General features: G+C 44.7%; 1 protein-coding gene and 1 pseudogene across 2 annotated transcripts in view; one reads left to right on the forward strand and one right to left on the reverse strand.

Moving 5' to 3' along the window:
- Positions 1 to 17,363, forward strand: part of PPP1R1A (protein phosphatase 1 regulatory inhibitor subunit 1A) — an 83,352-nt gene that overhangs the window by 46,597 nt on the left and 19,392 nt on the right. For both annotated transcript variants that reach the window (XM_066617798.1, XM_066617799.1), the window contains exon 2: positions 12,509 to 12,569. In XM_066617798.1, the coding sequence (XP_066473895.1) occupies positions 12,509 to 12,569 (61 nt within the window). The remainder of the gene's footprint in view (positions 1 to 12,508; positions 12,570 to 17,363) is intronic.
- LOC136642679 (5S ribosomal RNA) lies at positions 5,887 to 6,006 on the reverse strand (annotated as a pseudogene).

The raw sequence follows: 17,363 nt of genomic DNA on the forward strand, positions 1-17,363 counted from the left end.
AGTCAGTTCACAGCAGAGAGATGAGATATTTGCAACCCTTTTTACTCAGAAGTAGACTCACTGCTTTCCATGGGTGTTATTCTGAAGAAATGGTGCATTGAATTGTAGCCTGGGAAGGAGGGTCCCATCCTGGTGTTTCCAAAAACAGACCTGCTTTGCAAGCATTTGCCAAGCAGAACCAGGCTGCAACAGAAGGAAGGAAGAAAAGGTTAACTTTGACTGGAAAGTAACTGGATAGCAACTAAGGAGGCACCTACCGGAACTGAGCAACAGCTCAGCTGAGAAAGGAAACTGTTCAGAGTTGAAAGGCTCTGCCCTCTGATTGACCTGGAGATCAGTCGAAGTGATAATTGGAGCTTGATTACTTGGCAAAAATTTCAAAAATTTGACTGATCTCATTCAAGAGGAAGTTTCCAATGACATAAAGAATGCAGATGTCCCATTTTTTTCTGTCTTGGAGGATGGAACAAAAGACAAAAATCGAGGAGAAAATATAGCAATTAAAGATGATGAAATTTACGAATCCATGCTATCCATAGAGACAACAACTGTTTTGGATGCTGAGACTTTTACAAACACAACTTTAGATACGTTCTGAAGGCATGATTTAAATTCGAACAATCTGTTGAGCCAGTGTTACGATGGAGCATCAGTTATGAGTGGCAAGAAAGGTGGTGTCCAGGCATTAATAAAAAAAAAACTGAAGAAAGAAATTCCATACATCGATTGTTTTAACCGCAGGCTGCATTTAGTTGTAGTTAAAGCAGCTGAAGTTGTGCCAATGGTGAGAGAATTTTTTGGACAATGTGTGGAATTATACAACGTTTTGTCCCTTAGGGTAGTAGCTGCTGAGTAGCTGCTGAGTATGAAGCCAAAGCTCTTTCTTGTCTGCTGGAACAGAGATGGTCAGGACATCTTCAGGTGTGTAGGACAATTTTTGAAGAATACAAACATATATCAGAAACTCTTGAACTAATATCAATAAATATTGGAAAAAGATTTGCTGGGGAAGATGTGGTTCTTAGCACTGGTCTCCATCTTATAATGCGGAAGCAAGAGTTTAGATTTTGTCTAGTGGTAATGAAAAATATTTTGGAAATTCTTTCTCTAGTAGATGAGGGACTCCAAAGTCATGACATTTCCTTGGAGCAGGCCTATAACTTAATTCAAGCTATAGAAGGTTCACTAGAAGACTTGAAACAGTGAGACTGAAATCAGTTCTGCAGGAAACATCAAAACTGGCTAAAGAGGAAGAAGTAAAAATGCCAAGAAAAAGGAAATTTAATTCCTTACTTGATGATTATGTGGTGTCGGAAACAACAGGTAACAGCATGCTTCTGACTTTTTTGAAATTCTGGATGTAGTGCTAGCCAAAATAAAAAGAAGATTCCACGACAATGAAGAGATTCTTCAGGCAATAATTGCAGCAGATGATGAAAATGATGATGATGATGATGAATGAAAATGGTAGGCTTAATTATCTAAAAAATTTCAATATCACCATTCCAAGTAAAGAAGAAATGAAAGTAGTAAAACATTTCCTTGAGAAGAACAAAATTGAAAAGCGAAATTTCTTCAGTGAAATATACAAACACCAGAGTGCCTTTGAAGATTAACCCCTGCTAATTGGGTAAGAGGCACTTTTTCAAGTGGGTGCTCCTCTTTTTTTTTAGCAAGGGGAGAGTGCCTTTGAAGATTAACCCCTGCTAATTGGGTAAGAGGCACTTTTTCAAGTGGGTGCTCCTCTTTTTTTTTAGCAAGGGGAGAGTAACTGGCCCATCTCACTCCAGCAGTGTCTTTTCTAGTGGATGTCTGCTGGTATTCCTTTGTATCTTTTTAGATTGTGAGCCCTTTGGGGACAGGGAGCCATTAGTTGTTTGTTTGATTTTCTTTGTAAACCGCTTTGTGAACTTTTAGTTGAAAAGCGGTATATAAATACTGTTAATAATAATAAGATTGTTACAGTATGTTAGCGGCAGTAAGAACTTTTGCATGTAGCACAGCAGTTTGTGAATCGACCTTCTCAGTGCTTACATGAATTAACAAACCTCAAAGACTATCACTCAAGAATGGCTAATTTAGTATACCTAGCTTTTGAGCTAAAGAGAACCAAGAATTTAAGTGTGGAAAAGGTTTCTAAGAAGATTCAATTCTCAGAAAGATAGGAGAATTCAGCTGTACTAGGTAGTTTCAAATCTTCTGTACCTTGCTTTTTTAAAAGTAATGAATAATGTAAAAAACTAATGTTCCATGGCATTGCTGTATTTTACTTCAATATCTTTCCTCTTGCTTTTAGGTAAAGTAAATTTACTTTTGTCATCAGCAAATGAAAGGCTTTCAATACAAGTAAATACTACCTGTATCATAGTGATATGTTTTACTTTTGCAGTGTTGCAAGTCTGTGTATTGCACTGGTGTCCAAAATGAGAGGACGTTGCATGTTATTACTATGTAGACAAATAGGTTTTTCATTGCATACAGAGATGCATTTATTCTATGCAGATCATTGTTAGATTGCTTTACAGATAATGAATGCATCTTTAAAAAAAACAAAACCCAAAAATATTTCCTCCTATTGAAATTTGGGTTAGTTATGGATCTTTCATGTTTCTCCATACTTATCCTTCATTTTGCACACCAGTATAGATACCTAACATAATTGGCCCCCCCTGAAAAAATGGTTGCCCCCCCACCTCTAGAATCCTGGCTACGGACCTGCCTGATTGGGGTCTCCAGGCGGGTGGATGGGTATCTAAAGATGTGACTCTCACGTGTCTGCTGCTGGCAGTGCCAGTTTGTCCTCAGCAGTCGAGTCAGCTGCGTGAAGTGCAAGGTTGCCCTTCATGTGTATGTGTATGTGCTTGTATCGAGCCAAATACCATGTGGTTGTAATTAGTCTTTCCTGATTGGAGGGGGAGGGAGGGAAGAACTCTAGTTTTCCCTGGAAAAGGGTTTCCCTGTGAAGATTTGATGTGCTTTTCCAGTTGCCGAGAGGTCTGACATATGGCACGGACCATGACTGCAGCCGCCAGCTGTTTCCCGTAAAGGCAGCCAGGGAAGCAAGAACATCCCGTACCACATGGGACAAGGAGACGCCACTCTCTGTCTACAGCTTGTGGGGATGTGTGTGTATGTGCTGGTGGCTGTACCTGGAGTTGGAAGCCAGAGTGTTTGAAAAGCAAGACCTAACTCAATTACACATCCTTCCTGTGTTTCTCCTTCTTCATCCCAAATTTACTCATTACTATGTTCCAAGAGAGCTTGGATGGTCCCATTGGATTTGTCTCTGTTGTGGCTTTTTCTTTTCTTGAGAGGCCCTGTAAGGACACAGGGCTCTGCACCAGAACTACCCTGCTGCCCCTACTTCACCTTTTAAAAATGGAGTTTGTGGGACAGTCAATATCTCTGTCACCAAGTGGTGTTGGGGAAGATTCAGATAGGAAGAGGCAACCCTGAAGCAACCTCTCTTTCAGTGTGATGGGAACCCTCAAAATCCTGAGAGAGCCCCTTAAAAGCAGAGTAGCTGAAGGCTGATGGACTGAACGACAGGTGAATGGCGAGTGAACTTACCCAGACAGGTAAAGCAGGAAAGAAAGGGACACACACAAAAAGGGAAGTTTTTGCTAGCTTTTTTGGCTTTACGCTGGGGTACCATGGTGGAAGAATGTGGGTGAATGTAAGCTAGGAGGTTAAAATGCAAGCTGAAATGAAACCTAAAGCTAATGCATCTTTCTGGACACTTTTTCCCTACCTCAAGTACTCACACTATTTATAGGGACATAGAAAGCTGCCTTCATCTAAGAGAAGGAAACTCTGACCTCAAACCTCCACTGCCTTGTGGCTATATCCAGTTGTGGAAAAGAACTCGTGCAAGGAAAGCGCTCTACAGGTAGACCACAGCTGCGATACAAGGACATCTGCAAGAGGGATCTGAAGGTCTTAGGAGTAGACCTCAACAGGTGGGAAACCCTGGCCTCTGAGCGGCCCGCTTGGAGGCAGGCTGTGCAGCATGGCCTTTCCCAGTTTGAAGAGACACTTGGCCAACAGTCTGAGGCAAAGAAGGAAGGCCCATAGCCAGGGAGACAGACCAGGGACAGACTGCACTTGCTCCCGGTGTGGAAAGGATTGTCACTCCCGAATTGGCCTTTTCAGCCAACTAGATGCTGTTCCAGAACCACCATTCAGAGCATGATACCATAGTCTTTCGAGACTGAAGGTTGCCAACAATAACTCAGAAAGCTGCCTTGTACTGACTCAGTCCATTGGTCCATGTAGCACAGTATTTTCAACACTGACTGGCAGGGATTCAGACTTTCCTCTGAGTCTTTCCTTTCAGAGTCTTTCCTCTTTCCTACCTGTACATGCCAGGGATTGAACCTGGGACTTTCTGCATGCAAACCAGGTACAATACCACTGAGATAATCCAGAATCTTGATCTGTGTACCCACATCTCTGCCTCTGCAAAGGCATAGTGCTTCCAAAACTTTTGAGGAGAAGTTTGGAAACCACTGATCTAGAAACTTCTTGAAATCCAGCACTGCAAGAATCCGGTCTGTGGCTCCCAGAACCCACTAACATTTCCTTTGCTTAGGAGAGAACAGGAAATGTAAGGCATCCACAGTTGCCTGTCAGTCAGCCTGTTTGTTTTTTATTTTGTTCCTGCTGTTTTGGTGCCTTTGATCATGCATTAAGGTGCCAAGTGCACATCTAGAAGCTGTGAGGCATCAGTTCGATGGGTATGACACTGTGATAGCAGTTGGCCCTCCAAGAAATTTTATGTATTTGTTGAGCTTTTTCCAATGTGTTTGCTATCCTCCTGCCAAAAGTTTGTTTTCTTGGCAGGAATGATCAACAGGCCCAAGTGCATCTCCTGCTGAGAATGTTGTTCTTGGGGGCTTGAAACCAAGTCTTAAGTATGGCACTTGCATGCTGCATTGAGAACTTACCCTCCCATTGGCCCCAAATCAGAAAACTGTGCCATAGTCCTGTTGAAATTTGTTCCATTCTTCAAGCTCACCTGTGGACAAAATAGATTAAACCTGGTAGTAGCATTCTCAGGAGAGAATGAAAAGAAAGGCTATTGGGTGCATTTCTTCAACCCACTGATTGCCACTGGCAAATGTCCCCCCCCCCCCGGCCCTTTTGGTGTTGATGTTATGACACAAACATGCAGTTGGGAGCACTGAACTTCTCATAATTTGTAACTCTACTGTTGGGCAAAATAAGCTCACTGGATAACCTATGGGAAGCTACTGTCTTGGAGCTTCATCTTTTTATTTTGTTTGTGCACATACACGCAGTCCATGAAGGATACTGGTCCACCTTACAGGGTTGTTTGTAACCATTTCCGATAATCTTTGGTAAAGAGTTTTTCGGCAGTTAGGAAAATGCTTTATAAACACTGCGCACTGTTGTCGTAATTGGCTGCTGACGGACTTAGCTCTGCATTGCACTAATTCTGTGTTGACACTCATTCGAAATGTATGTGGGTGGGGGAAGCTGCTTCACCAAAAGGTGCTCCCCGTGATCCTAGCAGATTTTGCCCATGTTGTACATAATTCTCGAGTTTCTCCAGAAGGGAAGGCCCTGATGAATGTCTAGTCTGCTTTCTGTTTCCTGGTTGAAGTTACTTGACCTCCTGATTCCGGGTTTTGTCGGTGTTCTCTCTCAGATTGGCTTCCACATTCAGCTATTGTCACTTCAGCTGAGCTCATGGGGAATGCTCTGAGCAAATGCATTTCAGAAGCAAATTTAACGTGTGTTCCTTTTCTGGAACACCTTAAATTTTTGAACAGTAAATTGTAGGGGTCGGGACCTGCCCTCTCATTCTTGGTACGGTGCCATGTGTATGGTTGGCAACCTTCAGTCTCGAAAGACTATGGTATAAGCCTACAGCACCTGGTATTCCCAAGCGGTCTCCCATCCAAGTACTAACCAGGCCTGACCCTGCTTAGCTTCCCAGATCAGACGAGATCAGGCATGTGAAGGGTAACAGTTGCTGTATGGATGGTGCTATATCAATTTAATAGTAATTATAATAAAGAGACAGCTTGGCACACACACATGCATCCAGTGTATATTCATTGCCCAGAAAACAATCTCTGCATATGCAGTTTAAAAACTTGACATCAGCTTTGACCTCTGAAATCAGCTTGGCAGCGTCCCAGGTAGGGCACCATTGCAAGACGGAGCAACAGGCATAGGCTGACGGACCTGGAAGTGTCAGAAGAGAAATTTGGGTCCTTTGTTTTTTTCTTCATTTTGGGGTGCTAAAAGCAGCTGTGTGTTTGCTGGTGTGGTGCGCTGTTGGCAGACCTGTTGGAGTGGGAATTGTGGGGAGAGAATGGTTAAGCCTTAGAAGAGGTGCTGGGAAATGATGTGTATCAGGAGGGAGAGTCATCAGAGTTGAAGTAAGAGTTGGGTCTCTGCCCCTAAGTAGGAGAACTGGATCACTCCCCCCGACCCTGGCAGTGTCTGTCTTTACGAATGACCACAGACAGCAACCCAAGTGACGGCTGAGAGCGCATGACGGCAAAGGATCCCATTTCCAAATGAGAGAAAGACCTTCCCCTGTTCTCTATATCCTCTCTATATCCTCCCTTTCCCTTGCGGGGGGGGGGGGGGTTGTGGAAATAACAATAACTTTGTTCCTTTGTTCCTGATCCTTCCCCACTGCCTGCCCATGGGACCACCCTCCCCTGCCCCAAAACGCCTTCCCCCTGCCCCAAAACGCCTCCCCCCCCAGTTCTTCATCCTGGCCTGGAAAGTCTGGCACAAACTTATGGGACCTGGGGCCCTCATCGGTGCTTGCAGTCCTTGCGCCAGCCTTCCCATGTTGCTGCAAATGTGCCTCATGGCATGTTTGCAACAGTCCCAGGCCAGCACAAGGGTGCTGTAGAATTGCACTCTGAGGCAGTTACTGCAAATGTGGGAGGTTGGTGCAAGGTCAACAATTAGTTCATCACCAAGTAAAGACATCCCCAGTGTCATTTGGGAGGTTGTTTCATACACGCACACATGTGTGCATGCAAATTTTCTGTATGTTGAAAGATAGATATTGGGGAGAAAGCTTCTTGTCATGACAGTATTCCACACTAGGGCGTGGCTGTGCCTGTGTGTCTTTCCTGCAGAAGAACTTTCAAGCCTGGATTCTCTCTCCTGTAGTTTGAAGTGGTACAGGCAAGTCATGAGTCGGCCTGAACTAGCTTGCTAGATCTTGTTTCCTTTTCACTGGGCCCTGGAAACCCTAAAACCATTCATGATCTATGTTGTGTTATGTGTTTAAATCCCAGGTCATTTTAATTGCCAAACAAGGAAATGATCTGTTGGATAAATTTTTTTTATTTTGAGTGTAAATGTGTGCCTGACTGTATGTATATAATTATGGGGTGTGTGTGTCTGTCTGTCTGTCTGTTTGTCTGTCCACTATCTGTATTCATGATTCATTTCTGCCTGGGTTGATTTGATTTGCTTGCTCCGAGATTCTGGTGCGCACCTCAGGTTGGTTGGTTTATATGTTAGACAATAAACTGCTGTCTGTTCTTGTGCCCTTCTTGTCTTCTGCCGCTCACAGCTTGCTTACTTATTCATAAATATTGGTTTTTCTTCTTTATGTTTACACATACAGCAGGATCCTAACTGTCTCATTAGTATTGTGCAGGCAGCCTCAGGTGAGGTCACACACCAGGTGCCTGTGACCTTGCCTAGTGAAATTAGCATGTCGCTCTTCCTTACCGTAATTCCCAGTGCCTGGTGCGCATTTCCACTTTTTCTTTCGGTGATCTTTTTTCCCTCTTCATTTTCCGATTCTTCCCCCTCCCTGTTCCGAGCACTCCGGGCCCGATAAAGCCCAACTACTTGACACAATAGAACGGGCACTGAAAATGTTCCCAACCTGTTCCATTTCAGATTGGCCCATTAAAAGCCCCACAAAGTTCCATGCACATTTGCAGAAAGCTAGGGTGTCGAAGAAGAAATTCTAAGGGCCAAGTTTCTTTGCATTTACTCTCTCTCTCTTTCATTTCTGGTTGCAAGCCAGAAAGATTGAACCAGTGTCGATCCCCTGCAAGTTGACGATGTAGGCACACAGTCCTTCTTTCTCCTCCCCAACTTTCTGCTACTCCTCTAAACACAGCTACAGCAGGGAACAGGACTGAGTTGTGCCGAAGGTTTCATAGGAAAGTTGGGTTTTTTCTTCGACAGATGGAATGAATGACATCTGGTAAAGTGTGACCGGGAGCTACAACTGCTTTGAAAGGAGGAAGGCAACAAAACTGCATTTGACTGAATTCCACATGATTAGGTTTCAGTGACCATAGAATCAAGAGATTCATGCTATGCTTTTTGATCTGCGCCAACATGTTCCCCCCATGGAATGACGCAGCTCCTCACCAACTTCTTTAAAATCAGGATTTTTGGAAGCTAAAATATTGACTCTTAATGAGGTACGTGGGCTAATTACACGCTATAAGTCTAGACGCTCCTGGGATGGCTACATTTATTTATAATCTCCCATGTTAGCTGGAGTATGTACCAGGCCTCCATTCCCCAGCTTCTGTGGATTGCAGGAGCATTATTAATAGCTCTAATATAGCACACTTCATCTCCAAAGCACTCGAGAGCCAGAGAGTATAATTAATTAATCATTTAATGCTTAGCAGCACTTACTGCAGTTCGGCACGCACGCAGACACACGCACTTGCAGAAAGCATGGCATAGATGTTAAAACACTCCTGTGTATTTAACTCGGCAATCCTATCAAATGTAGCCTGGTGCCAGGAGAGAGAGGGGTGGAGAAGTGGCAGCTTCCTGAGCATCTGCATTATGGCTCTTCACTGCATCCAGCTGCAAAGGTACCGGCTTGATCTACATAATCCATTATTTTTCAGGTCAGGTGTGAGGTTTGCAGCTCCTTTGTGGAGCGCCGAGTAAGACTGTTGACTCGGTTCCACTCTGCAACACTAAACTAACTTCACTTCTCCAATTTGCTCCGATGTGCTCCTCTTCCCCTATAAAAGCATAGCTAGAACCACCACCTTCCACCAGTATCTCTAGTGCAAGAGGTGACAGGAGCTAAACTCTGCCTGAAAGTCATATAGGTAGGGCTGGGAATACCATGGTGGGGTTAAAAATTGAATTTCTACATCCTGGTAGCCCAGCTTCTCTCTGCGCCAAGAAAAGGTAAAATCTGCAGCACATGTAAATGTATATCTCTTGAGCAAGTATGTCCGCCTTGACTATTTTTCTTGACTTTATACTGGCTTTGCTAATCGAGGGAGGAAACCAAGCTTCTAACTATTGAAACCTATTGAAACCAAATGAAGGGCACTTGGCATTAAGCACTTTGTGAATGAATGCTGGCTGGCCAGTTCCCTGTGTTAAGAATTTGGGAGGCTGGAGTTTGCGAGGGGGAGTTTCTCTGAGCAGGACACCTCTATTAGGAAGCTGGTAAAAAATCAAGCTGGCACCAGCAGAGGAGCTAAGGTACAAGGCATAAGGTGACTCCTCCCCCTTCCCCCGCATGCCTGGGAGACAGTCTAACAGCCCAATCGTACGCATGTCTACTCAAAAGTAAGTCCCATTAGTGTCAATGGGGCTTACTCCCAGGAAAGTGTGAATAGGATTGGGCTGTAAGACAGCTAAGGGAGAGGGCAAGCCAAGGCACCTTTTGGACTCTGAATCTGCCAACTGGAGATGTAATCTGTTGTTCACAGGAGCACGCTGCCTCACTCCATCTAAATGCGCAAACCAGTGTACAGTATTTGTAATGAAAGCAAATAGTACAAAGGCACCATAGGGCTCCAGCGATCTCTTATTCAAAGGAAGCAGGAACTATGGTTGTGCTGCAGCCCTAGGTATGTCTTGGGGGGGGGATGGTGTGTGCACATGTCACAATATGAAGCTGCCTTATACAGTGTCAGACCATTGGTCCATTTGGCTCAGTATTGTCGATATCAGTTTGCAGGGAGTGCCCAGGTTTCAGGCTCAGGTGTCTTTTCCAACCCTACCTGGGGATGCCAAAGTCTGGACCTGGGACCTCTGCATGTGAAGCACATACACTTCATTTGAGCTATGGCCCCATTCCTGTTGCTATAGGGCAAGTCAGTGTTGTTCTTGACTGAAGCTGAGGAAGTGGTTCACCAAAAGCCACAGACTGAGTTTAGGGCAGTGGCAAAATTTGAACTTGGGACTTTCTGATGGTATAACACTTAGCCAGCATGCATCACCCTGCTAAAGAGAAACTTTTTCAGATGGTGCTCCTCTTATATTTAGCAGGGGGAGAGTAACTCTCTCTCTTTACCCCAGCACACTACCTTTTCTAGTGCCTGTTTTGCTGGTGTTCCTTCAGTATCTTTTTTTTTTTCTTTTAGATCATGAGCCCTTTTGGGACAAGGGACCATTTATTTATTTGATTTTCTCTGTAAATCGCTTTGTGAACTTTTTTGGGGTTGAAAAGCTGTATATAAATATTTTAATAATAATAATAATAATCCCCAACTCTTCTATGTAGACTGCTTGTTGCTTCTCCATTACCTTCTAATCTAAACAGAGCACAGCTACAGTTTTGGGTTCTTTGCCTGATAGCTTGTGGGTGCCGTTGGACCATCCTAGAGGCATTACTGGAGACCAGCTGCCTGCTGAAATCAGAGTCACTTAAATTAGGGTCACAGCTAAGCCAGTGAGAGTTGAGCTCTGTCGTCTTGAGGCAGGGAGAACCCATTTTCATAAACATTCATCTAGCTGCATATGAACCAGAAAAATATGAGCAGTTGTACAACCTGTGCAGGTACCCTTGGCTACTGGAATATCTTACCTGGGGAACCCCCCACCTATCAGGTGTTTATAGGTATTAACAGCACAGAAGATGGTTAGTAAATTTTGAGACTTTCATGCCATGTGAGTAGTCTGACTCGTGGCTATTGAGACCGAAGAGAAGCTGCCAGAGTAAAAGAGCATCAGGTGGCAGAGACAGAATTTTAGAGAGCTTGTCTGGCTCTGTCGTCAGAACTGTGTCAGGCACATGTGCGCAGCGTGGGCTGTCCCCAAAGGGTATTGTGCAATTTGCACCTCCTGGCAGTTGCAGAAGCGCACTTAATGGGAAAGCCGCAGTGATTCAGTGGGTGATAAGCGACGGGTGTGTTGGCTGCCCTGTACTTGGCGTTTACCTTTTTCACGTGCCAGACAACAGTGGCCAGCAATTTCTCGTAGACAGTGGGGAACACCTGCTCTGTTCTGTGGTGTCAAATGCAGAAGAAAGACAAAAGCTGATCTGAGCTTGCAGCCCCAAGCAAGAGCCTTGCGCTTCCATGTTCCATTTTCAAGATAGCTGTAGTTATTTGGTGAGGCCGCTGCAGCCCACCAGGACGTTGTGGAGAGGGGAGACAAAAAATACACAGTCCATGTGCCTGATCTTCCCGCACACTTTGGGTACCTCCTGGGTTGCTAAAAAAAGGGATAGATGTTGTCACTAGGAAGGAAAAGACTCAAAAGGCGGTGCTTTGGCTGATCCTCCCGCCCGTCTAGGGGTGAGCCCAAATGCTAGAAGAGTGATCCAGGAAACCAATTAACCTGGCAACCTCTAAGTCTTCTGCATCCACACTTGCTTTTCATAGCATTTACCCTGAGCAACTTGTCAGGGATCAAGGGGAAATAGCTCTGGCCCAGAAAGAAACAGATAAGTAACTTGTATAGATAACCAGAGTTTATTAAGAAAGGCAAAAATAAAAAAGGGCAAGGGGAAAGGTCATAGCGGCAAAAACTTTGTTCACCTCCAGTCCAGGAGAGGCATGTCTTTTGGTCTGGTTGGCAACCTTCAGTCTCGAATGACTATGGTATAAGCCTACAGCATCCGGTATTCCCAGGCGGTCTCCATTCAAGTACTAACCAGGCCTAACCCTGCTTAGTTTCTGAGATCAGGCATGTGCAGGGTAACAACCACAGGTTACTTCTGTATGTGCTGGAACTAAACTAGTTTGAACGAGCCAGCGACTTAGGTGGGGTGTGGGGAAATCAAGAATCTGCTGTTCTGATTGGTTACTGAAAGTTGGGGAAAGTAAGCCTTCTGTCCTGCATGTGGACTTTTCAGAGGCAGTTGTAGAAAACAGGATGCTTGGGCCTGCTCTCTGTGATGCTTTTGACACTTGGTGGCAGCAGAAGGGACAAAGCTTTAATCTATCTGGCTTTTTCTGGCCTGCCAGAATGATGTTCTCTTCCCTCCAGATGGTCCTCCTACTTGCTTGAAAGGACTTGCAGGTGGGATTGACAGTATGTGGTCACCCATGGTAATGTTGGTGGCTGTACCTGAAAACTGTGCCATCAACAGATTTTATTTTTTCCCCAACACCATCAACGTAGTAGCTGGGAACATCAGTCCCTGACCCTACTCCATATAGTCTCTAATTGAAAAGGTGGTTTTGAAGTGGCTCTCCAGTGGCTGTGTCTCATGTTTGGATAGAGAGGATTGACCAGCTGATTTCCACATGCAGATTACTTTTCCTTGTTTTTATAGATCCGAAGACGCCGTCCAACTCCCGCCACCTTGGTCCTGAGCAGCGACCAGTCATCACCAGGTGAGAACAGATGCATGAGGATATATCATTTGTGGGTTCTCCCTACTTGGAGAAATAGCTGACTGTTCAGTAATGGATGAAGCCACATCTGGAGAGACCTTTGCAGTGTAGTGGGTGAAGGAGGAAGGAAGAAGAGAAGAGCCCCTTCCTTTTGCTTGGGCAACCTTGTAACATTCTGGTGGCTCGGGGGCAACTCTATCCGTGGAACTTTCATTTGCAGGAGGTGGTGGTGATGATGATGATCACGATCACTTCCAGCTTTACTCTTCCCCCACTGTGTCATTCTAGGTGGGCATAAAGAGGGCTTTCTTTCCTCAGTCTGACGGGTGTCATTTTGTAGGGCTGAGTTGAAACTTCTCACAGAAATTCCCAGACACACCTGGCAGTATCGCTTTCGACTGCTTCTCAAAATGGTTGGCAACCTTCAGTCTTGAAAGACTATGGTATAAGCCTACAGCACCCGGTTTTCCCAGGCAGTCTCCCATCCAAGTACTAACCAGGCCTGACCCTGCTTAGCTTCCGGGATCAGACGAGATTGGGCATGTGCAGGGTAATACCTTGTAAAAATATTACTTACAGCCCAATCCTACCCACACTTTCCTGGGAGTAAGCCCCATTGGCTCTAATGGGACTTACTTCAGAGTAGACATGCATAGGATTTGGCTGTAGATGTACTTATTTTGGAAATGTGTACCTTGTCTTTCCATCATCAAAGTAACGCTCAAGGTGGCTTATTCCTCTTATTTATCTGTGATGCCCTCAACTGCCTTCATGCTCTTAGTGGAGTTATTGTATAACCAAAGCTGATTGACTATATGGTGTTGTGGCTTACTCTGTTTATTCCATGACCTCTGATTAGGAGAAATTGCCTGCTAGCTTAATCAAAGAGGCAATGCCCATTGAGTTATTGTTTTTGTGTCGCCTGATTGGCCATGAATTCCTGGTTGGCTGACTGGGTTTACTCATGTGACCAACCAGATAAAAATCAATGAATTTGAGGACTAAGGGCCCAGTCCTATCCAACTTTCCAGCACTGATGCAACCATGCCCACGGGATATATGCTGCATCCTGCAGTGGGAAGGCAGTCACAGATGCCTGCTCAAGGTAAGGGAACAATTTGTACCCTAATTTTGGGGCTGCATCGTTGCTGGAAAGTTGGATAGGCTTAGGCCCTAAATCAGCAGTCAATGGGGGAAACGAAGACATCAGAATTGGAAAAACTGAATATTTACAAAAGTTACTTTTTGTGGGAAAATTTTACTACTACCACCACCACCCTTGTATGTATTTTTGAACTGGGGAAAATTGAAACTGGAGCTGTGTCATATGCTAGCTCCATTTCCAAGGAACTTTCTCTTGCTACGTGCTGTCGTTCTAGCCCTTGGCTCTAATCCTACAGTATATCACTGGAAGAAGTTTCCATCATCCATGCAGCCCTTTCTTCCTCCCCCCCCCCATTTTTCAGTCCTGTCAATCTCCTGTAGCTGCCTCTACAGTTGACCTGCACAAGACTTGACAGTCCTAGTCCCAAGGTGCTCTTTGTCAGCTTTCCTTGCATGCTGGATAATTGACCACTCACCTGACCTGTTCATCTCCATGCTTCCTTGTCTGTCAGCATATTTAGGAAGTTGTTGGGGCAGATTGTTGATCTGGCAGATACCCTGGGGTCAGGGGATGCCAGCAAGTCAGGACTTATTGATGTCAAAAGACAAAACCCCTGTGCCAAAAATAAAGATCTGTAGTACAGCACCCAAATTTGGAAAAATTATAAAGTATTGGTAACAGGAAGTTCCAGGAATCTTGCCGGAACTGATCGAGTCATAAGAACAGCCCCACTGGATTAGGCCATAGACTCATCTAGTCCAGCTTCCTGTATCTCACAGCGGCCCACCAAATGCCCCAGGGAGAATCAGCATGGCTTCTGTAAGGGTAAGCCTTGCCTCACAAACCTTTTAGAATTCTTTGAAAAGGTCAACATGCATGTGGATATGGGAGAACTTGTGGACATTATATATCTGGACTTTCAGAAGGCGTTTGACACAGTCCCTCACCAAAGGCTGCTGAAAAAACTCCACAGTTAGGGAATTAGAGGGCAGGTCCTCTCCTGAATTGAGACCTGGTTGAAGACCAGGAAACAGAGAGTGGGTGTCAGTGGGCAATTTTCACAATGGAGAGAGGTGAAATGGAGAGAGCACCTGGGACCAGTGCTCTTCAACCTCTTCATAAATGACCTGGAGACAGGGTTGAGCAGTGAGGTGGCTAAGTTTGCAGACGACACCAAACTTTTCCGAGTGGTGAAGACCAGAAGTGATTGTGAGGAGCTCCAGAACGATCTCTCCAAACTGGCAAAATGGCAGATGTGTTTCAATGTAAGTAAGTGTAAAGTCATGCACATTGGGGCAAAAAATAAAAACTTCACATATAGGCTAATGGGTTCTGAGCTGTCTGTGACAGATCAGGAGAGAGATCTTGGGGTGGTGGTGGACAAGTCAATGAAAGTGTCGACCCAATGTGCGGCGGCAGTGAAGAAGGCCAATTCTATGCTTGGGATCATTAGAAAAGGTATTGAGAACAAAACGGCTAATATTATAATGCCGTTGTACAAATCAATGGTAAGGCCACACCTGGAGTATTGTGTCCAGTTCTGGTCACTGCATCTCAAAAAAGACATAGTGGAAATGGAAAAGGTGCAAAAGAGAGCGACTAAGATGATTACTGGGCTGGGGGACCTTCCTTATGAGGTAAGGATACGGCGTTTGGGCCTCTTCAGCCTAGAAAAGAGGCGCCTGAGGGGGAACATGATTGAGACATACAAAATTATGCATGGGAAGGATAAAGTGGATAGGGAGATGCTCTTTACACTCTCACATAACACCAGAACCAGGGGACATCCACTAAAATTGAGTCTTGGGAGGGTTAGGACAGACAAAAGAAAATATTGCTTTTTTCACCACTATTGTAATCGGGGCAAGACTGCAAGCAAACCTTAAGCTTATGCACACTCCCCTTCTCTTTAGAACAATGAGAAGTGAGCATCAATCCAAGGAGTTCTTGCATCTGTTTCAACTTGAGGTTTCAACATGAGGGTTTTCAAGACCCTGCAAAATAAAACCTGAAGTGAGATTCTGTCTTCTTATGAAAGGGAGAGTAAAACAGGGGTGCACAAACTCCAGACCCAATCCCAAATCTATCCCAGGATTTCTCAGGGAGGCAGTGGGCTTTGGTCCTGCAAAATCCTTTCAATTGAGCCATTGAGAGTTAAGTCTGCTCCTGTATGCACCCATTCTAGGTTCAATTTCTTATTTATGAGAGTGGATATGGAGCAGAACTTGAAGGCTAGGCTATGTGGGTTGTGTTTTTTTTAATCAGGCTGCTAATCATTGCTGTTGTGTAATTTCTTGTAGTAAACCTTTCGTTTTCTTTCTCTTTCCATGCCACTAACGATTTTAAAAGCCTCTATCATGTCTCCGTTGTTTTTTCGGAACTACCTCAGAAGCAATGGCCTGGTCGCCTGTGTTTGGGGGTGGCTCAATGCTCCTTGATCCAATCCATGCTGTGATGATTACACTGCTATCCCCATTTGGGATACTGGTTCTCTCCAGCAAGCTGACAAATGAGCAGTGACATTCTGCTGAGCATAACAGGCGTCTTAAAAGCAACTTTCCTTAGATGATCAAATATGAATGAGTCCCTCCATGGTTTCAAGGAAAGCTCCTTATGACACAGCACACTCGTGTTCTGGTTTTCCAAAATCTTCAGAGCTTGGCATGCCCCAAAGTAGTCAACAGGCAGCTCAATGAAAAGCCTTATGATACTTATTTGACTTGGGAAACCTAATTTTGACACCAGGTCCAGAGAGGGTGTAAGGGGTAATTTGTGCCTGGGACTGGGGGCGGTCAAAAAGTGGGCCCAGAAGCCAAAGGAGGGGGGTCCTCAAATTTCCTGGAATCTTACATTTTCCAGCCTCCTAGCCTGGATTGGATGCTGGGGTTGCTACCACAGGTGCATGGTAGCAGCGGCTGCCACAAGCCATATGTGCTGGACTGAGGAATGCATACATGACACTCCTTAACACAGTGTCAAATTTGAGAGGAAGTTGGCCTGCTATAGTAGCTCTTTGGCTTGTGGACCCACTTACAATGAAGGAGTATACAGGAGCTCAAATACACAGCTGTGGGACTACAGTGGCTGCAGAAGTATGTTTTGGTACACACATGCCACTTTCCAATTCTAGCGTGAGCCTAAAAATACCACGATGCTAATTTTCTGCAATGATTTTTTTATATTTAAAAGATTTTAGAGAGACTTAGGAATGTGTTGTTCTGTATTACTGTTTCTAGCTGCCACAGCCATGCAGGCAAGTAGACTGGATTAGGAAGCCCGGTAGACCTGGGCTCCAAGATTTTTCTGGCAGTTTTGCCCATCCCCTTTTGGGAAGGGGCGAAAGAGACTTCGTACTCCCTGATAAAGATCTTCTCCAAAGGTCTTGTTTGATACCCCCCCCCCCCCGCAAGGGAAAGGTTTATTTGAGCAGTCTACCCAAGCATACCACTTTCACATAAAGCTACTTTAGGTGTACAAACCATTATTCCCAAATAATGGGGATACTTTATTGTGTTGCCTTCATCATGGCAAAGGTTCTGACACCAGTTGGCTGAACTGGCATGTCCACAAACATGCTACCGTCATTCTTGGAATAATGGTGGGCAAGATATTTGCAGTCTAACTTCTAAACCCACAGAAGCTGTCGATTTGGGTGAGATTAAAATCTCACATTTTAATCTGAAATATGC

This window comes from Tiliqua scincoides, chromosome 2 (assembly GCF_035046505.1).
Source record: "Tiliqua scincoides isolate rTilSci1 chromosome 2, rTilSci1.hap2, whole genome shotgun sequence".
NCBI lineage: Eukaryota > Metazoa > Chordata > Lepidosauria > Squamata > Scincidae > Tiliqua > Tiliqua scincoides.